The sequence below is a fragment of the Podarcis filfolensis genome, assembly GCF_964270895.1.
Source record: "Podarcis filfolensis genome assembly, chromosome: 8".
Taxonomy (NCBI): Eukaryota; Metazoa; Chordata; class Lepidosauria; order Squamata; family Lacertidae; genus Podarcis; species Podarcis filfolensis.
The window spans coordinates 89382638-89404266 of NC_139611.1; the positions used below are offsets into that span (position 1 = coordinate 89382638).

Sequence of the window (21629 nt, forward strand, 5' to 3'; positions counted from 1 at the left end):
GAAACCCTGTCAGTGCCTGGAATGTGGAAAGAGCTTCAGGACGAGGTCCGAACTCACTTCCCATCAAAGGATTCATACAGGGGAGAAACCCTATCAGTGCGTGGAATGTGGAAAGAACTTCAGGAAGAGCTCCGATCTCACTTCCCATCGTAGAATTCATACAGGGGAGAAACCATATCACTGCTTGGAGTGTGGAAAGAGCTTCAGTCACAGCCACGATCTCACTTCCCATCATAGAATTCATACAGAGGGAAAACCCTATCAGTGCGTAGAATGTAGAAAGAGCTTCAATCGGAGGGACCATCTCACTTCCCATCAAAGGATTCATACAGGGGAGAAACCCTATCAGTGCATTGAATGTGGAAAGAGCTTCATTCAGAGGGCCCATCTCACTTCCCATCAAAGGATTCATACAGGGGAGAAACCCTATCAGTGCTTGGAATGTGGAAAGACCTTCAGTCAGGGCTCCCATCTCACTTCCCATCAAAGGATTCATAAAGGGGAGAACCCTATCAGTGCGTGGAATGTGGAAAGAGCTTCACCTGGAAAATAAGCTTCACATCCCAACAAAGTATTCATTCAGGGGAAAACCCCTATCAGTGTCTGGAATGTGGAAAGAGCTTCAGTAAGAGCTCCCATCTCACTTCCCATCAAAGGATTCATACAGGCGAGAAACCATATCACTGCTTCAGTCACAGCCATGATCTCACTTCCCATCGTAGAATTCATACAGGGGAAAAACCCTATCAGTGCCTGGAATGTGGAAAGAGCTTCAGTCAGAGCCACCATCTCACTTCCCATCAAAGGAATCATACAGCAAAGAATCCTCTCAGTGTCTGGAATGTGGAAAGAGCTTCACCTGGAAAGTAAGCCTCACATCCCATCAAAGAATTCATACAGGGGAAAACCTTATCAGTGTCTGAAATGTGGAAAGAGCTTCAACAGGAACGAAAGTCTCACAGCCCATCACAAAATACGTACAGGGGAGAAACCCTCAGAACCCTCACACAACTCAGAATCAGACCGGGAGGACGTGCACTGAATGCAGCAGCGCACATAAGCTGCACACCCACCACGACAGCCTTGTCCTGAAGACGGGAACTGCAAAAGTTGCAGGGAGAGCCACGAGCAGAGTACTTGCCATTTCCTCAACGAAGAATGCCGACAATGCAGAAAAGTGGGACACATCGCCCTGGTGTGCCGTGCCTGCCCTACCCAAAGCCTCGAACAAGATGGCCGACCCAAGAGTCCCAGGCCCTGTGGTCTGACACACCAAGGCAACTCGACAAAGATAACAGACTGTCAGGTATACCAGTTGCCTCATTCTAATGCATTCTAATAAATGAAGAGATAGAATGGAAGATAAAATGGTTGAGACATAGAAATTTTGAGTTTGCAAATAAACCTGGCAAACTTCTGGCCTAGCAATTAAAGAAGAAAAAGGAAGATAGAATTATCAATAAAATTAAAATTGAAGACAAATGGATTCAAGAACCGAAGGAAATTAGTAAAAACTTTGCTAGTTTTTTCGGAAAACTATATAAAGAAGGTCCAGAGACTCTAGAAAAAAAATTGATTATTTGGGCAAAAATAAACTATCAATAATACCTAAGGAAAAAACTGAAATCTTGAATTCACCAATAACAGCTATGGAGGTGCAACAAGCTATACAGAGATCAAAATTAGGAAAGACACCGGGCCCAGATGGTCTCCCAGCTAATTACTATAAAAAGTTAGAACAAGCATTATTTCTTCCCATGAAAGACCTAATGAATAATATTCTGGCAAATGGAAAGCTACCGAAAACCTGGAAGGACAGCTTTATTACTCTTATCCACAAACAGGGAACAGATGCCACAAACATGGCCAATTAAAGACTCATTGCACTGCTAAATAACGATTACAAGATATTCGCAGACATTCTTGCAAATAGATTAAAAATGGTGCTGAAAGAGATAATTCATAAAGATCAAACCGGATTTCTTCCCGGACGATTTATGCAATCCAATATTAGATGTGTGATTAATGTATTAGAATATTTGGATATTAAAATTGATAAACCAGCAGCTATTATGTTGGTGGACGCTGAAAAGGCTTTTGACAATGTGTCCTGGAAGTTTATGGAAAAATTAATGGAAGAAATCGGACTGGGAGAAAATATTTGTAAAGGAATAAATGCCATCTATTCGTAACAATATGCAAAATTGATCATCAACGGAAGAATTACTGAAGAGTGCAAAATAAACAAGGGAACCAGACAGGGCTGCCCACTGTCTCCACTGATATTTATCTTGGTGATGGAAGTCTTGAACAATCAGATAAGAAAGGATCAGCTTGTTAAAGGCATCACTCTGGGAAACAAAACATATAAAATTAAAGCTTTTGCAGACGATTTACTTGTTATGACTGAAAACCCTAAAGAAAGTCTGAAAAGAGTGCTGGAATTGATTAAAGAATTTGGAGAAGTGACAGGCTTTAAGCTGAATATAACAAAAACAAAAATGCTTGTTAAAAATGTAACCACAGAAGAAAAGGACGACTTAGAAAAAATATTGGGCCTGAAAATCTCTTCAAAAGCGAAATACTTGGGTATTTGGATCACCCCCAAGAACATAAACTTATTTCAGGATAATTACACCAAAACTTGGTTAGATATTAGAAAAAACTTGGTAACCTGGAGTAAACTAAAATTAACATTTCTGGGTAGGATTTCCATTATAAAGATGAATGTGCTTCCAAAATTAATCTTTTTATTTCAAATGATCCCAATACTGGGTGAAGCAGGTTGTCTCAAGATATGGCAAAGAGAAATTTCCAAATTCCTGTGGGAAGGGAAGAAACCTAGGATTAAACACCTGATCTTAATAGACATAAAAGAGAGAGGAGGCTTTTCCCTACCTGACCTAAAACTTTACTACGAGGCAGCCTGTTTCACCTGGCTAAAAGATTGGTGCACGCTGCAGGATCCGGACCTCTTGGACCTGGAAGGTTTTCACAACTGTTGGGGATGGCATGCCTACCTAATATATGGAAAAGCGAAAATTCATAAAAATTTTACCAACCATATAATAAGAAAGTCACTCTTTGCTGTATGGGAAAAATATAAAGACCTGATGGAGCCTAAAGTCCCGTGGTGGACTTCTCCAGTAGAAGCCATAGCAGTAAAACGGAAAAATACTCAGGAAAGCTGGCCAACATATAAAATACTTCTAAAAAATGAAGATAGCCAAATAAAATTAAAAAACTTTGAGGAAATAAGAGAACACATTTCAAACTGGTTCCAATACCATCAGCTATTTGAAAAATTTAAATCTGACAAACAAAAGGGGTTCTCAAAAGAAACTTCCCGATTTGAATCTGATCTTGTAAATTCTAAAAGAAAAACTCTTTCCAAAACTTACCGACTCCTCCTTGACTGGACAGTCAAGGAGGAGAGACACAAGATTTACCCACCCGGGAAGAATGGCAGATGAAAGTGATGGACTATATGGAACTGGCGGAGATGACTGGCAGAATCCGAGACCAAGGTGAAGAGTTGGTGGAAGATTGGAAAAAATTTAAAATTTATTTACAGAAACATTGTAAGATCCAGGAATGTTAGAAGGATGTTGGAATGAAGTAATGTGGTTTTAGCAGAAACGAAATAAAAGATTAGGTAAAAATTGATTTTTTAATTGGTGAAAAGAGAATGTAAAATTATAGTACACTAAGATAAATTATTAGGATAAAAACCAAGCTGGAAAGGATTTGCTGAAATATTTAATTGAATTAGAATACAAAAAAGGGAGGTGTGAGGAGGTCAGGGAAACAAGTAAATGAAAGACAAGACATGGAAAGATGGAAATGTTTTTAATTGTTTTTACTTTTCTGTATTTTGTATTTTCTGCCCTTTTTAATTTATTTTTTCTCTTTCTTTTTTTCCTCATTTTTGTAACTTTTTTGAAACTTTAATAAATATTATTTCAAAAAAAAAGGACAGTCAAGGAGGAGGAGGTGACAGTGGCAATGGTGAGGTGGTCCCAGGATTTTGGCCATTCAATAACCATGGCCCAATGGGAAAATTTATGGAAGAACAATTGGAAATTCACAAATTGTTACACGATTAAAGAGAACTTTCAAAAAATGCCACATCGATGGTACCTAACATCATGGAAACATTGAAAAATGTATAAAAATGTGTCAAGTAATTGTTGGAGATGTGGAGGCTCATTCTGGGAGAGTATACATGCAGAACTGCAAAAAATGCTAAAGATCTACCTTGATTTCAGCAAGCCTACCTTGATTTCAGCAAGGCATTTGACAAGGTGCCCCATGATATTCTTGTAAAGAAGCTGGTAAAATGCGGTCTTGACTATGCTACCACTCAGTGGATTTGTAACTGGCTGACTGACCGAACCCAAAGGGTGCTCATCAATGGTTCCTCTTCATCCTGGAGAAGAGTGACTAGTGGGGTGCCACAGGGTTCTGTCTTGGGCCCGGTCTTATTCAACATCTTTATCAACGACTTGGATGATGGACTCAAGGGCATCCTGATCAAATTTGCAGATGACACCAAACTGGGAGGGGTGGCTAACACCCCAGAGGACAGGATCACACTTCAAAACGACCTTGACAGATTAGAGAACTGGGCCAAAACAAACAAGATGAATTTTAACAGGGAGAAATGTAAAGTATTGCACTTGGGCAAAAAAAAATGAGAGGCACAAATACAAGATGGGTGACACCTGGCTTGAGAGCAGTACATGTGAAAAGGATCTAGGAGTCTTGGTTGACCACAAACTTGACATGAGCCAACAGTGTGACGCGGCAGCTAAAAAAGCCAATGCAATTCTGGGCTGCATCAATAGGAGTATAGCATCTAGTTCAAGGGAAGTACAGTGGTGCCCCGCAAGACGAACGCCTCGCAAGACGAAAAACCCGCTAGACGAAAGGGTTTTCCTTTTTTGGAGGCGCTTCGCAAAATGAATTTCCCTATGGGCTTCCTTCGCAAGACGAAAGCCCATAGGGAAATCTCCAGGACAGCGGGGAAGCGCAGCGTGTCTTCCCCACTGTCCTCGGACCTCCTACGAAGGCTGGCGGTGGGGTGGAGAGACCTCCTCCCGCCGCCAGCCTTCGGAAGGCTGCTCCGAAGGCTGGCGGCGGGAGGAAGTCTCTCCGCCCCACCGGCAGCCTTCGGAAGGCTGCTCCGAAGGCTGGCGGCGGGAGGAGGTCTCTCCGCCCCACCGGCAGCCTTCAGAAGGCTGCTCCGAAGGTTGGCGGCGGGAGGAGGTCTCTCCGCCCCACCGGCAGCCTTCGGAAGGCTGCTCCGAAGACTGGCGGTGGGGCGGAGAGACCTTCTCCCCGCGCCAGCCTTCGGATGGCTGTCCTGAAGACTTGCGGTGGGAGGAGGGTTTTCCTTCCCACCGCCAACATTCAGAACGCTGTTCTGAATGTTGGCGGTGGGGAGGAAAAACCCTCCCACCGCAAGCCCCGGGAACAGAGGAGAAGCGCTGCGCGCCTTCCCCTCTGTTCCCGGACCTGTCCTGAAGGCTTGCGGTGGGGAGAAAAGCCCTTCTCCGCACCGCCAGCCTGGCAAGCGGTCTCCATAGGAACGCATTAATTGATTTTCAATGCATTCCTATGGGAAACCGTGCTTCGCAAGACGAAAAACTCGCAAGAAGAAAAAACTTGCGGAACGAATTAATTTCGTCTTGCGAGGCACCACTGTAATAGTGCTACTGTATTCTGCTCTGGTCAGACCTCACCTGGAGTACTGTGTCCAGTTCTGGGCACCACAGTTCAAGAAGGACACTGACAAACTGGAACGTGTCCAGAGGAGGGCAACCAAAATGGTCAAAGGCCTGGAAACGATGCCTTATGAGGAACAGCTAAGGGAGCTGGGCATGTTTAGCCTGGAGAAGAGGAGGTTAAGGGGTGATATGATAGCCATGTTCAAATATATAAAAGGATGTCACATAGAGGAGGGAGAAAGGTTGTTTTCTGCTGCTCCAGAGAAGCGGACACGGAGCAATGGATCCAAACTACAAGAAAGAAGATTCCACCTAAACATTAGGAAGAACTTCCTGACAGGAAGAGCTGTTCGACAGTGGAATTTGCTGCCAAGGAGTGTGGTGGAGTCTCCTTCTTTGGAGGTCTTTAAGCAGAGGCTTGACAACCATATGTCAGGAGTGCTCTGATGGTGTTTCCTGCTTGGCAGGGGGTTGGACTCGATGGCCCTTGTGGTCTCTTCCAACTCTATGATTCTATGATCTCTTTCAATAAAAAACCAGAGGCCTACCTCCTGGGAATAACAGATTTGGATATTCCACAAAAGAGGAAGGGTATCTTTTTATATGCGACGGCAGCAGCAAGAGTTTTGATCGCAGCAAAATGGAAGAATAATGAAATCCCCTCTATACAAGATTGGATCCAAAAGCTGACAGAATATGCTGAATTAGATGGTTTATCAGAAAAAATAAAGAATATTTTTTTATAAGATATTTATTAAGATTTTTTATAATATCACAATAAAATAAAAAAAGAAAAAACAGTATAACAAAAATACAGAATAACAAAAAAAAGTTTTTTAAAAAGAAAAACATAAATTTTCAATTACTTATTTTCTTTTAACTTGTTTCCCGGACCTCCTCATACCTCCCTTTTTTGTATTCCACCCCAAATTGTTAGTTCAGCAAATCCTTACCATTATATTATTACCTATTTATAATCCTTTTTTTTCATATCTCTCAAAGCATTACAGCTGGAAACCACTTAATTTCAATCCAACATCATTCTAACACTCATTAATTTTACAATATTTCTGTAGATAATCTTTAAATTTCTTCCAATCTTCTTCCACCGACTCTTCTCCCTGCTCTCGGATTCTGCCAGTCATTTCTGCCAATCCCATATAGTCCATCACCTTCATCTGCCATTCTTCCAAAGTGGGTAGTTCTTGTGTCTTCCAATACTTTGCAATAAGTATTCTTGCTGCTGTTGTAGCATACATAAAAAACGTTGTCCTTCTTTGGCACCAATTGGCCGACAATGCCCAGAAGGAAGGCCTCTGGTTTGTTCAGAAGAGTATATTTAAATACCTTTTTCATTTAATTGTAGATCATTTCCCAGAAAGCCTTAATTCTTGGGCACGTCCAAAGATTTTATCTGCAAAAAACTTTGCAAAATCATTGCAGGAGAACATGTGGCCCGTACTGGGCCCCGATGTTGCAGGTGGTTCCGCTAAATTGTGAACCACCTGAAAAAGTCTCCTGCTGCTGTTTTCTGCAGATGCAATAGAGGCGGCGAAGAAATTCTTCTTCGCCGTCGCTATCGCCACTTGGAAGGCTCAACGTTGAGCTCTAACCTGTGTCCGGTCAGATTCGGAATGAGTTATCCGCCACCGGCGCTCTAGCCGTCTCAACGATTGTTTCATTGAGAAGAATTGTTTCAAAATGAGAAGAAAGACAAAATTTTGGAGAAAATAAAGTGAGAAGAAATTGAGGGCAAAACCAAAGTCGCAGGAGATTTTGAGAGAAATAAAATTATACCAAGTACAATATATGGAAATGATGAATCAGGAAATAGAATGGAAAATTAAACAAATGAGACAAAAGACATTTGAATCAGCCAACAAATGTGGGAAACTGCTGGCTTGGCAAATGAAAAAAATACAAAAATTAAATACTATCACAAATTTAGAAGTGGAAGGAAAGAACATACATAACCCAATCGAGATTAGAAACTGCTTCCAGAAGTACTTTAAACAATTATATTCACAAGGGCCTGAGAAAGAAATGGATATAGACCGATTTTTGAAAATAAATGGATTACAGAAAATTTCTCAAGAAAGTAAATTAATGTTGAACTATAAAATATCTGAACAGGAAGTAGAAGGTGCCATCCAAAATATGCAATTGGGCAAATCTCCCGGACCAGATGGGCTGACTTCTAGATATTGTAGATCTTGGAAAGAGTGGCTATTACAACCTTTGAAGGAAGTCTGCAATGAAATTTTGGAAGGGAAAAGGGCACCAGAGTCGTGGAAAGAGGCATATATTACACTTATACCAAAAACAGAGACTGAAAAGACTCAGCTTAAGAACTACCGCCCTATATCGTTACTTAATGTGGATTACAAAATTTTTGCTGACATTCTGGCCAAGAGATTGAAAAAAGTATTGATGGAAGAGATTCATAAAGACCAAGCGGGTTTTCTCCCAGGAAGACATTTGTCTGATAATTTGAGGAATATAATTGATATATTGGAAAAGTTAGAAGTGAATATAAATACTAAAGCAGTTTTGATATTTGTGGATGCGGAGAAAGCTTTTGACAACATCTCTTGGAGCTTTATGAAGAAGAACCTACAGGGGATGGGGGTAGGCCAAGGCTTTGAAAATGGTATAGGTGCAATATATTCTGAACAAAAGGCAAAATTAATTGTAAACAATGTGGTGACGGAAGAATTTAAGATAGAAAAAGGGACACGACAGGGGTGCCCAATCTCTCCATTGCTTTTTATATTGGTCCTGGAGGTTTTGCTGAACATGATTAGAAGGGACCGGTTGGTTAAAGGTATACAGGTCAGAGCCAAACAGTACAAATTGAGAGCATTTGCAGATGATTTAGTACTGACGTTACAGGAGCCAGAATCTAGTACTAAAAGGGTTTTAGAACTAATTCAAGAATTTGGTCAAGTGGCAGGATTTAAACTGAACAAGTCAAAAACTAAGGTTTTAGAGAAAAATTTAACACCGATTGAAAGAGAGAGGTTTCAGAATGAGACAGGTTTAACTGTGGTCAAGAAAGTGAAATACTTTGGGATTAATATGACAGCAAAAAATGGGAACTTATTTAAAGATAATTATGAAAAATGTTGGATGGAAGTGAAAAAAGATTTAGAAATTTGGTCAAATCTGAAGCTTTCCTTGTTGGGTCGAATTGCAGCTATAAAGATGAATGTTTTGCCTAGAATGTTGTTTTTGTTTCAAACATTGCAGATTGTGGACAAAATGGATTGTTTCAAGAAGTGGCAGAAAGATATTTCTCTATGGAGAGAGTCAGAACTTACAGGGTTAAGAAGTTCTGAGTGACGTCTCACATTCCGAGGCGTGGAGTTAGAACACTGAGGGGAGTGTCCTACTGTGTCTCTCAGAGACAGAGTGAGCTTAGCTCCGATACGGAAAGGGAGCAGAAAATGAGTTCCGTGTCACCGGGAGATTTATGATCTGTTGAGCTGTACGAGAATAAAGCTATTTGTAAGATAAGGAAGAAACCGAGCGTCCGGCCTGATTTACTACGCACACAAGGCTTACTGCTTCTGCCGCTGTGTATTTCACTCTGCTAAGCTGCAGCTGGAAACTGCCCAGGAGGAGCAGAGCAACGCAGAGGAAGCGTGTGGGCTCCGGGGGCAAGCAAAGCTGCAAATCAATTTCACCAAAGTCTGGCAGGGCAAGAAGCCCAGAATAAAATTTAAGATATTAACTGATGCAAAGGAAAGAGGCGGATTTGCCCTGCCAGACTTTAAACTTTACTATGAATCAGCAGCATTCTGCTGGCTAAAAGATTGACTGCTTCTCGAGAACACAGACATTTTGGACTTAGAAGGTTTTAATAACGTTTTTGGTTGGCATGCATATTTGTGGTACGACAAGGTTAAAGCACATAAAGCATTTAAAAACCATATTGTCAGGAAAGCATTGTTTAATGTTTGGATAAGATACAAAGATTTACTGGAAAATAAAACCCCAAGGTGGTTGTCACCAATGGAAGCGAAGGCTCAGAAAAAGCTCAATATGGAGGCCAAATGGCCGCAATATTGGGAAATTTTGGAACAGGAGGGAGATAGACTAAAACTGTAGAGCTTTGAGAAACTAAAAAACAAAGTGCGAGATTAGCTACATTATTATCAGATAATGGAGGCATATAATTTGGACAAGAAAATCGGCTTCCAGGTGGAAAAATCAAAATTAGAAACAGAACTGTTAGAACCCAAAACTAAGATTTTGTCAAAGATGTATAACTTGCTGTTGAAATGGAATGGTGAAATCTGCTATGATTAAATGGGCACAAGATGTTGGATATAACATTATGTTTGCTGAGTGGGAACAGTTGTGGACCACAGGTATGAAATTCACGGCATGCAATGCCTTAAGAGAGAATATTATGAAAATGATATACAGGTGGTACATGACCCCAGTCAAGCTTGCAAAAATATATCATTTGCCCGACAATAAATGTTGGAAATGTAAAGAAACTGGGAGCAGGGCCGGGGCGGGAGAGTGCTAGAGTTCTGTCTAGTCAAGTTGAGTGGGATCAATTCCAATCTGTTACCTCCGAGGATGTGGACAGGCTGCTTGGACGAGTGAAACCAACCACCTGTCTCCTGGATCCTTGCCCATCCTGGCTTATAAAAGCTAGCCGGGAAGGACTGGGCGATGGGCTTCGTGGGGTGGTGAATGCTTCCCTCTGTGAGGGAGCCTTCCCAGACCCGCTGAAAGAGGCGGTTATTAAACCACTTCTTAAAAAACCATCTTTAGATGCGGCCACGATGGCCAACTATTGCCCAGTCTCAAATCTTCCATTCTTGGGCAAGGTGATTGAGCGAGTGGTTGCCGAACAACTCCAGGCACGCCTGGAAGAAGCGGACCATTTGGATCCCTTCCAGTCGGGATTCAGGCCTCATCATGGGACTGAAACTGCCTTGGTCGCACTGGTTGATGATCTCCGGCGGGCTAGGGACAAAGGTGAGAGCTGTTTCCTAGTTCTGCTGGATCTCTCAGCGGCGTTTGATACCATCGACCATAACATCCTTCTGGACCGTCTTCAGGGGCTGGAGGCACTGTCATACAGTGGTTCCGCTCCTTCCTCCTGGGCCGTGTTCAGAAAGTGGTGGTGGGGGATGAGTGTTCAGACCCCTGGGCTCTCACTTGTGGGGTGCCTCAGGGTTCTGTCCTCTCCCCCATGCTTTTCAACATTTACATGCAGCCGCTGGGAGAGATCATCAGGAGGTTTGGGCTGGGTGTTCATCAGTATGCGGATGATACCCAGCTCTACCTCTCTGTTAAATCAGAACCAGTGAGGGCGGTGAAGGTCCTGTGTGAGTGTCTGGAAGCGGTTGGAGGATGGATGGTGGCTAACAGATTGAGGTTGAATCCTGACAAGACAGAAGTACTGTTTTTGGGGGACAGGGGGCGGGCAGGTGTGGAGGATTCCCTGGTCCTGAATGGGGTAACTGTGCCCCTGAAGGACCAGGTGCGCAGCCTGGGAGTCATTTTGGACTCACAGCTGTCCATGGAGGCACAGGTTAAATCTGTGTCCAGGGCAGCTGTTTACCAGCTCCATCTGGTACGTAGGCTGAGACCCTATCTGCCTGCGGACTGTCTCGCCAGAGTGGTGCATGCTCTGGTTATCTCCTGTTTGGACTACTGCAATGCACTCTACGTGGGGCTACCTTTGAAGGTGACTCGGAAACTACAACTAATCCAGAATGCGGCAGCTAGACTGGTGACTGGGGGCGGCCGCCGAGACCATATAACACTGGTCTTGAAAGACCTACATTGGCTCCCAGTACGTTTCTGAGCACAATTCAAAGTGTTGGTGCTGACCTTTAAAGCCCTAAACGGCCTCGGTCCAGTATACCTGAAGGAGCGTCTCCACCCCCATCGTTCTGCCCGGACGCTGAGGTCCAGCGCCGAGGGCCTTCTGGCGGTTCCCTCATTGCGAGAAGCAAAGCTACAGGGAACCAGGCAGAGGGCCTTCTCGGTAGTGGCGCCCGCCCTGTGGAACGCGCTTCCAGCAGATGTCAAAGCGATAAACAACTACCTGACATTCAGAAGACATCTTAAGGCAGCCCTGTTCAGGGAAGTTTTTAACGTGTGATATTTTATTGTATTTTTGGTTTTTATGGAAGCCGCCCAGAGTGGCTGGGGAGGCCCAGCCAGATGGGCGGGGTATAAATAATAAATTATTATTATTATTATTATTATTATTATTATTATTATTATTATTTTGACTTCTCTTCTTTATTGCATTCTGTTGTATCAGAAACCCTCTCATAACAGCTTTGCTTGCGTCCCAGATTACTCTTTTTTCTACATTGGTGTTCATGTTTATTTCAAAATAGTCAATAGTCTCTCAAAGTTTTTTGGGCCTTTTTATATACTTCTTCGTCTCCAAATAAGGTGTCATTCATCCTCCATCTGAAGGAGCCGGATGATATTTGCTTCATCTCCATCCTTAAAGCATTATGAAATAAAGAATAAATCAAAACAGGAATTTGTTTCTAAATGGGAGGTTTTCAAAGAATCTCTGAAAAATATAGTAGTTTAAATTCTGTTGCAGCATTCGAGGAACTTCAGTAATAGTTGTAAGGTAGATATAAGAAATTAGATTTATTGAGAATAAGTTTAATTATGAAAAAAAATGTGTATTGGCAATAAGTAATATGAATTTGAAATTTGGAATAGACGGGAGGTTGGGTCTTTAGTGTTAAGACCAATAGATGTTTTATTGTTTGCTAAGAAAATTATGTGTCTATGGTTATTTTTGTAATTTGTGTGTAATTTGGTATTTTTGTTTGTTTGTTTGTTTTTCTTGTTGTATAAATAAAATAAAATCTTAATTAAAAAAAAATGCAGAAACAACTTACATTGAGGCACAGATAGAGGCAGCCCCGTGCCGCCTGGAGCTTGATACAGGCTCACGCCTGTCCATAATCTTGGCATGGACATTAAGGAATTGTGTCTCAGTGGCGGCTCCAAGTTTGGCCAGCCCCATTCACCCTCCGGGGGACTTCCATAAATGCAAGGTCCCCACGATGGGGGTGGGAACCTGCAATGTACAATATCGAGGGCGGAAGTGGCGGTTGGACTTGATTGTGGTCAAGGGGCGCTACGTTAGCTTACTGGGGTTGGCATGGTTTGGACCACTGGGGCTAGCCATCACTGGGGTGAACCGCACCAGCTCCCATGTGGACGTGGATGCCGTGTGCAAAGAGTTTCCAGAGGTTTTTGATGGGGCATTGGGATGATATACTGCCCACCCCATTGGCCTACAACTAGACCCTGCCATACGACCCATCAGGTTCAAGGCCCACCAGGTCCCGTTCACCCTTAAAACCCTGCATTGACGAGGAATTAGACCGGCTTGTGGAGCAAGGAGTGCTCTAGCCGGTGCCTAATGCCCTTGAGAAACCCCAATCATCACACCCGTCAAGCCCAATGGCTCAGTCCACATCTGCGCAGACTACAAATGTAACAAGGCCCTTATGGCTCATGCATCCCCGGTGCCAATGGTCAGCCATGTCCTCGCCACCCTGGCGGGGTCAAAAGAGTCCACCTGAGCGGGGACAAGGTGAGGACTATTTGCGACGCCCCTGCACCTAAGGGTAAGGCAGAACTCCAAGCCTTCTTGGGACTACTGAACTTCCGGATGATTCCTGGGGGGGAACTGCAAGGAGGGCTGGACAGAGGAATCCCAAGGGGACAGCAGAAGGGTGAGGCCCATAGAGCAGGAGGAGCGGGTAAGGGAGGCAGAACAAGGAAGTCCAGAAGTGACCGAGGCCGAGCAGCCACAGGAACCAGAACCACAACCGAGTGGACCAGCGGCGTCCAACCCAACGACCCCGTCACAACCGGCAGGCCTGGAACGAGAGCCAGAACCAGGAACCCCTACTGAGACACCCAAGACCACAGTGCATACATAGGTGTCCGGCATACCTCAATGACTACGAATGCTAACCTTCTGGGCGCAACGGGAACTTAGAGGGGAGGGGGGTTATGTACCAAGATGGAGTCTTGAACAATAGGCAAGTAGAATCCTAGAATGCAACAACTGATTAGCCTGCAGGAAAGGTCAATCAGGCTCCAGGAGGGAAGCAGAATCAGCCAGTCAGACGGGACTAATTGTGTAAACAATGTATACAAAAGCCTGAGGTTGGGGGGGGTTGCTATTAAATGACTGTTTTACAAGCTGCAATAAAGAGCATGAAGTCACTACAGGACTCCTGAGTAGATTTCAGAGAATCTAATGCATCTTTGGTTGGGATTGTCCAGCAAGGAGATTGGAGATGGTTGCCAGTCAAAGGGTAGTTTAAGACACAGGGGGGAAAGAGCTCCTTGTGAAAGGGGGGGCAGTTTTGGGAGACATTCCAGACGTGGCATTGGCAGCCAGATGAGGAATCCTGGAAGAGGACACTCCAGGCTCATCTAGTCCAACCCCTGCGATTCAGGAACCCCGGTTCTTAGTCCCGCCAGCTCCCTTGAACTGGGCAACTCAGATGCCTGGAGCAGCGCCCGTTGGAGAGCAGCCTTGGGTCGCCTCTGGAGCTGGCCGGACCTTTTGGACGGCCGTTTCCATCCCCCCTGCCTTCTGCTGGCAGGCCCGGTTGGGAGTTGTAGTCCAAAGCTTATTGAGGGGAGGTGGTTTTCAAGTTGGAACTTTGTTTTGACCCTTTGCCGAAAGGAGATGCCACAAAGTGTGTGTCGGGAGGGTGTCTTTTCAGTGCCAGGATACAAGGTGCTCTCTTGACCTGGAGCCCAATCCCTCTCCCCCACCCCTAGAAAAGGGGGTCTTGCAGGACCCCCTTTTCCTTCCTCTTTGCAACTCTCTCTCAAGGGACCCTGGAGCCAAACACTTGCAGAGTTTTACTTCTCAAGCAAAGGGTGGGAAGGAATACATTCTTGTTGCTCTTGAGATGTACAGAAATCTCTTCTCCTGATTTTTAACAACACAGGCCTGCTGTGACGGGTTTCCTTGTCCCCCTTGCCACGGAAAAATTCCATTTCACTGCCTCTTTGCCGATGGTTACGTTGAATTACTTCTTTTAAGGTAAAGATGTTGCGCTGCATCTTTGAGACACTGCACTTACGGCTGCTTTTTTCTGTTCTGGGTCTGAATAAAACTTAATCTGTGGACTAACGTTCTTGCTTTTCGTGTGGTCTTTTCCTGCTGCTTGATATGCAACGGAGGCTTCTTTCTTTCGTTGTCCGTGGCATTTCCATCCAGGTGCCAGAGACCTGCTTCTCCCCCGCAGCCCCAGGCAGAGAGAGGGGCTCCTCCTCTCGGACACGGGTTCCCCCTTCCCACGCACACGCGCCAGGCGCCCCCCCTCCCCTCGCCCTCCCAGGCCCCCCTCTTGCTGGGACAGGGCTCTCTGCCCCCCAGGAGCCCCCAAGAGAGACACCCCGGGTCCCCCACCTGGCCCCCCCCAAGACCCCCCTGGAAGGCTCCCCGCTCCCCCCAGGCAGAGAGAGGGGCTCCTCCTCCGGGACACGGGTTCCCCCTTCCCACGCACACGCGCCAGGCGCCCCCCCTCCCCTCGGCCCCGCACCCTCCCAGGCCCCCCTCTTGCTGGGACAGGGCTCTCTGCCCCCCAGGAGCCCCGGGTCCCCCACCTGGCCCCCCAAAGACCCCCCTCTCCCCCGCCCAGCCCCAGGCAGAGAGAGGGGCTCCTCCTCCGGGACACGGATTCCCCCTTCCCACGCACACGCGCCAGGCGCCCCCCCTCCCCTCACCCTCCCAGGCCCCCCTCTTGCTGGGACAGGGCTCTCTGCCCCCCCAGACCCGCCCAAGAGAGACACCCCGGGTCCCCCAAAGACCCCCCTGGAAGGCTCCCCGCTCCCCCCAGGCAGAGAGAGGGGCTCCTCCTCCGGGACACGGGTTCCCCCTTCCCACGCACACGCGCCAGGCGCCCCCCCTCCCCTCACCCTCCCAGGCCCCCCTCTTGCTGGGACAGGGCTCTCTGCCCCCCAGGAGCCCCCAAGAGAGACACCCCGGGTCCCCCATCTGGCCCCCTAAAGACCCCCCTCTCCCCCGCCCAGACGCCCCTTCGCAGCCCCAGGCAGAGAGAGGGGCTCCTCCTCCGGGACACGGGTTCCCCCTTCCCACGCACACGCGCCAGGCGCCCCTCTTGCTGGGACAGGGCTCTCTGCCCCGCAGCCCCCCCAGGAGCACCCAAGAGAGACACCCTGGGTCCCCCATCTGGCCCCCCAAAGACCCCCCTGGAAGGCTCCCCGCTCCCCCCAGGCAGAGAGAGGGGCTCCTCCTCCGGGACACGGGTTCCCCCTTCCCACGCACACGCGCCAGGCGCCCCCCCTCCCCTCGGCCCCGCACCCTCCCAGGCCCCCCTCTTGCTGGGACAGGGCTCTCTGCCCCCCAGGAGCCCCGGGTCCCCCACCTGGCCCCCCAAAGACCCCCCTGGAAGGCTCCCCGCTCCCCCCAGGCAGAGAGAGGGGCTCCTCCTCCGGGACACGGGTTCCCCCTTCCCACGCACACGCGCCCAGTCCGGCGCCCCTCCTCTCCCCCATTGGGCGGCCTCTTCCCCTCCGAGGGAGCAGCTCTGCGCCTGCGCGACGCCCCTGACGGCTCCGCGGGAGAGAGAAGGGTTAAGGGGCGCCGAGCTGGCTTCCTAGAGAGGACAGGAAAGGAAGGCGGGCCGCTCCCCCTCCCCTCTGACGTCCCTTCCGGCCTCGCCCTCGCCCGCCGGGCTCTGGCGGCTCTCCTCTCGGGGGAAGCCTGCGGAACTCCCTGCCCCGCGACGCGGAGGTAAAATCCGGGCTGGCTCTCCGCTCCTTGGCTTCCTCTTCCTCCTCGCCAGGACCAGGCTCGGGGAGGGGGCGGAGGGAGGGGTGGGGGGCCCTTTCCCAAGCTGCTTCCCAGGAGTTGGGGGGCTCGGGGGGCAGCTGGACGGGGTCTCCGAGGGACTCTCGGCATCCTTCCCGGGAGTCTGGCTTGGCAGATGCAGCCCGGGGGGGGGGCTCTCTTTCTTTGATTTCCCCTTCTTTTTCTTTCTGTCCATAGATGTGCTTCATGTTTGGAAGGAGATAGACGAAAGTGGGCCTCCAATACCCCCTATCTTTTTATCAAAGGGAAAATCACGGCATCTAAATAAGCGCACAAACAGAAAGGAGGATTACTTCCTGCTTCTCTTTGCTGGGCATCTTGCAATAACCTTCATTTTAACTGGACATTTTCCCTGCCATAAAAAATGAGATAAACATTTTGGCATCTCCCATCTTGACATATGCTTTAATTTCAGGACATAATTATTCTGAAACAACATAAATTGGTATTTGTCACGGTAACACACAAATATTTTGTTTTCAATTTGAAACCTTGTTTCCTCCACCAAAACCTTCTGGTCTTCTCCTATCATATTCTTTGATAACCTTTTCCTTTTCTGGTGATTAACTTTAAAGCCTGCTAACATGTCAGATGCAACACAGATGGAGCCTGTGTGTGTGGTGTTTCCTCTTGTTTTTTGAATAACTTTTTATTGGGTTTTATAAAGAAGGATCATAGGAATAATAAAGAATACAGATAAATAAAGCAACTCTTCTCATGCCATTTGTATATCACAAAAGCAGCATAATAACTTTGCGACATCAGGTTCATTGTCAGTGGTCAGCGTATGACTTTTGGGTTAATGAATTGGTTTGAACGCGACCAAAAATAAAGGGGAAACCGAACAGAGTGAACAGAGAGCATTCCACATGGCAAGGCCCTTGTGGTTGTGCTTCGATTAAGGGTGAGTCATGGGCCTTTCTCCTCTTCCATTGCCAACTAAACAATATAAAGTCTTGGTCTGTTGATGAACTTAGGCCCAGAAATGAACTGGCAACCAATGCAGGTCTTTAAAACAGGAATTACATGTATGAGAAAGGATTTTCGTGGGTCTTCAGTGAGGAGGGGTAGATGCCACCTGTCAGGCTTCAGGGAATCCCATCCCTCCCCCAGTGGCCAGCCAAGAAGTAGACAACAAGAAGAGTTCCTGCCGAGTCCTTTATTCAATATTTACAGAGAGAGACTTTGAACAGCGCCTCTCCATTGCAGTAATGGCGTTGTTCTGAGTAAAGTCCCACCCCTCTGTCTCTCCTCTTCTACGTCATCCCTGCGTCGGCTGATCTGTGCTTTCTGCCTCTGAGCTTCCTGTTCTCCTACTCTCAATGCACGCTGGATCCTGGGAGAAGGAGGGTCAGGAATGCTTTCTGAAGACACAGAGTCTGTCAGCTGTCTCTCTCCTGGTGCTGCTGCTGCTTCTTCATCCTGCTGCTCTCCCAATATTTCCCAGCTTCTCCCCTCTGCAGCCTCTGAACTATGACCTTCTGCAAACCACTGTTGTAAATCTATACTGTCCTCCTCTTCTCGGGAAGGTTCAGGAGGAGGGAAGGGGGTCTCCAGCATTCCTCTTGGGTCCAGTCCCGGACACCACCTGGAGCCTGTTGGAGAAAAGGTGGGATAGAAATGCCATTAGTAAAACAGGGAATCCAGTTGAGAACCCAACCGCTGCATTTGGGTCCAGTTTCTGAGGCGTCTTCCAGGGCAGTTCCACCCAGAGGGCGTTGCAACCTTCCCATCGGATCCAGAGCAGGGAGTCCCATGGCCTCCTCCTGTCTGTGCCAAAGGGACGGTGGCTGGAGCTAGACATGAGCCCTGCTGCTCACCAAGCCACCCAAGCAGATATGGCTGGGTTGGGGTGAAGCTCTGGACTATGAAGTGGGGTTGGGAGGGACCCCCACTGTTGCCTTGGCTCCTAATTACACTTCATACAAATGACTCACTTGTCACTCACAGTTATGACTTCTTCCTCCTCCTTCTCTCCCTACACTTGCTCAGGGAACATTCTTCCTCTCTTGGCTGTGCTTTGATATTATAAAAGAAGAATGTGTTTGATTCATAGGATTTGCTGCAGCTTGCATTAGGACACACAGAACTTGGCAGAGGACCAAGCGGCTCCTTCCGATCTCTTGGAGACTTCCGGAGAGCCCAGATGGATGAGCAAGACTCAGCTGGCCCTGAAGCAGGAAGAGGCCATGCCATGGAAACAGGGAGCAGTGGGGGATTATGGGAAAACTCCGTGCAGAAGAACCCAAGTGAGGAGGACACCCCTTGCTCAGAGGTGCAGAGCCAGCAGCTCAGGCAGTTCTGCTACCAGGAGGCCAAAGGACCCCGAGAGGTTTGCAGCCAACTCTGCCACCTTGACCATCAGTGGCTGAAGCCAGAAAGGCACACAAAAGCTGAGATGCTGGACCTGGTGATCTTGGAGCAGTTCCTGGCTGTCCTTCCTCTGGAGATGGAGAGCTGGGTGAGGGAATGCGGAGCGGAGACCAGTTCCCAGGCGGTGGCCCTGGCCGAAGGATTCCTCCTGAGTCAGGCAGAGGAGAGGAAGCAGGCAGAGCAGCAGGTGAGAGAGACTTTCCTCTGGATACTCCCAAGGGGCTCCAAAGAGGAGGAAGAGTATTCCAAATCATTTCCTAATGGCCCATCCTTTTTTGGAAAGCATCTAGGAACAGATCTTCTCCTTCTTCTTCTGCTTCTTCGTCCTCTTCTTCTTCTTCTTCTTCTTAATACCACACCCATGTGGCTGGGTGCCTTCCAGCACATATAAAAGCATAAGAAGACATCAGATGTTTTCTAAAAATTATGCATTTTCTTATCTCCTTATCACCTGATGGGAGGGCATTCCACAGGGTGGGTGCCACTGTGGAGACGGTCTTCTGCCTGGTTCCCTGTAACTTCACTTATCACAGGTAGGGAATCAGCAGAAGACCCTCGGAACTGGACCTCAGTTCATGGAGACGCTCCTTTGGGTATAGTGGGCCTTTGAGGCCGTTTAGGGCTTTAAGGTTCAGCACCAACACTTTGAATTGTGCTGGGAAACGTTCTGGGAGCCAGTGAAGATCCTTGAGGACCAGTGTTTCATGGTCCTGGCAGCCAACCCCAGACACCAGTCTAGCAGAAGCAGGAAGCAGCTTTCACCTCTGTCCCCCGAAAGCGCTTGCCTCTGCCATTCCTTTTCTAACCCTTCTCCCCATTCTCTGTTTTGAATCCTTGTTGCTCTTTCAGAGGAAGGATCTTTTGGCAGAAATGGGTCTTGATTCTTCTGAGGCAGAGAAGACTCCGTTGGACGCCAGAGTGAGGCCTCTGGGTAAGGAGGAAGGAGTGTTTTCTCCCCCGTTTTGTCACATTCTCTTGGTTTTGAAACTAATCTCGGAGTTCTTTGCATCTTTTGGGTGAAGACACCTGGAGCTCGGGGGGGGGGAAGAGATGTATTTTTGCACAACTATTATATGAAATGGGTACAAATGTCCAAATGTACTCAGCTGGGAAGACTTTTACTGCAGCTGGTTTAATTCCACAGTTTATGATCTCATCTCTTCCAGCAACGCCTGTACATTAGTCCAAATTGAGCTCTGATTGACAGGAGAACCTCTGCTTCTTAATGGCAGCGAAGGATGGTTTTCGGCAGGCAAAGGGCTTTTGCACTCAGCGCCTCCCTGCCTCTCACAATCCATGCCGGAGCCGGAACCTGGTACCGAGACGAACTGGGAGTGAAGCCCAATCCCTCCAGTCGCTGGGGGCAACTTGCAAGGAGAATTACCCTCAGTCATCCTTGTTTTTCCTTCTCCAACGATCTCCCGCTGCCTCCATTAAGGCAGAGCGGAACCGGAAGCTAGCAGGGGAGACTTTGACGAAGCCCCATCTGTACTTAGAGATGCACTGTTTCACCTCTGAGAGAAGCAGGCGCTCACAGTTTCCACTTACCTTTGTCTCTCCCAGGTGACGGAATGATGCCACCAAGACCTGCTCCCTCATCTTTTCATGGTGGTGGAGGGGAGGCAGCAGCTGTGGACCCAGATCAGGTATGGGGAAGGAGCCTTGTGGGGAAGGACTGCTTGGATGCAGACTGGCTGGACACAGAGGAATGGTGGGAGGAGCCAGAGAATTGGGATCCGATTGGGAGGAGGAGGAGGTGTCTGAAGCTGGAGAGGGAAGAGGGCTGAGGGAGCAGAGGGAGTCTGTGGCAGAGAGCAGCCCAGACTCCGAGGCAGAAGCTGCAGCAGGAGAGAGGGATGAGGAAGGCAGAGAGGGGTCTGGCCGCTGTAGAAAACAACAGAGCCAAGTGAATGTTCTCTAAGAGGACAGCCTTTTTCCTTTTCTGTTAGGGTCCAGTGTGCTTTGAAGATGTAGCTGTCCATTTCACAGACGGGGAGTGGGCGTTGCTGGATCCTGACCAGAGAGCTCTCCATAAGGAAGTCATGGAGGAGAATCGTGGGATCTTGGACTCTCTCGGTAAGGCTCCCTATTGGATCATCCTATCTGTTTTGTAATTCAAGACATCTCACTAGATGATGAACCTCTGATATTTTGATGGGGCTCAACAGCGCCACCCACAGCACCTGGGATGTTAACACTCCTACAGGAAACCTTGGATGGATGGCTATCGATTGTTTTCCCTGTGAATATTCTTCCTCCAGTTCTGTCGTTTAAAACCATGATCAGGCTGTCTGAACTGCCCAGGCCTTCTTAAATGTAGGCTTCAGAGTGATTTGGGATGTTGAAGTAGCTTCAGTCAAGTTTCCTGCTTTTGTTCTTGCTTCTGTCTCTCTCTGGTTGACCAAAGAGTCGCTTGACATTGGAGATGGCACAGATTCCACGACTGAACCAAACAAACTCCATCCCAGAAAGGAGCCAGGCTTTTTTGAATCTCAGGCAGTGAACCCTGTAGTAACAATAATGATTAATTTTATTATTTTTACCCTGCCCATCTGACTGGGTGGCCCCAGCCACTCTGGGCAACTTCCAACAAATAGAAAAACATAGTAAAACATCAAACATTAAAAACTTCCCAATACAGAGGTGCCTTCAGA

The 21629-nt window shown here is 47.3% G+C and overlaps 2 protein-coding genes across 2 annotated transcripts in view; both read left to right on the top strand.

Annotated features, from left to right (window-relative positions):
• Positions 1-21629, top strand: part of LOC310768601 (uncharacterized protein) — a 79343-nt gene that overhangs the window by 46070 nt on the left and 11644 nt on the right. The window lies entirely within an intron of this gene.
• LOC310768555 (uncharacterized protein) overlaps positions 1-21629 on the top strand; it is a 64415-nt gene that overhangs the window by 33430 nt on the left and 9356 nt on the right. The window contains exons 6-9 of the mRNA XM_083626783.1: positions 18681-19162; positions 19825-19906; positions 20539-20621; positions 20925-21051. Coding sequence (XP_083482909.1) covers positions 18681-19162; positions 19825-19906; positions 20539-20621; positions 20925-21051 — 774 coding nt within the window. The remainder of the gene's footprint in view (positions 1-18680; positions 19163-19824; positions 19907-20538; positions 20622-20924; positions 21052-21629) is intronic.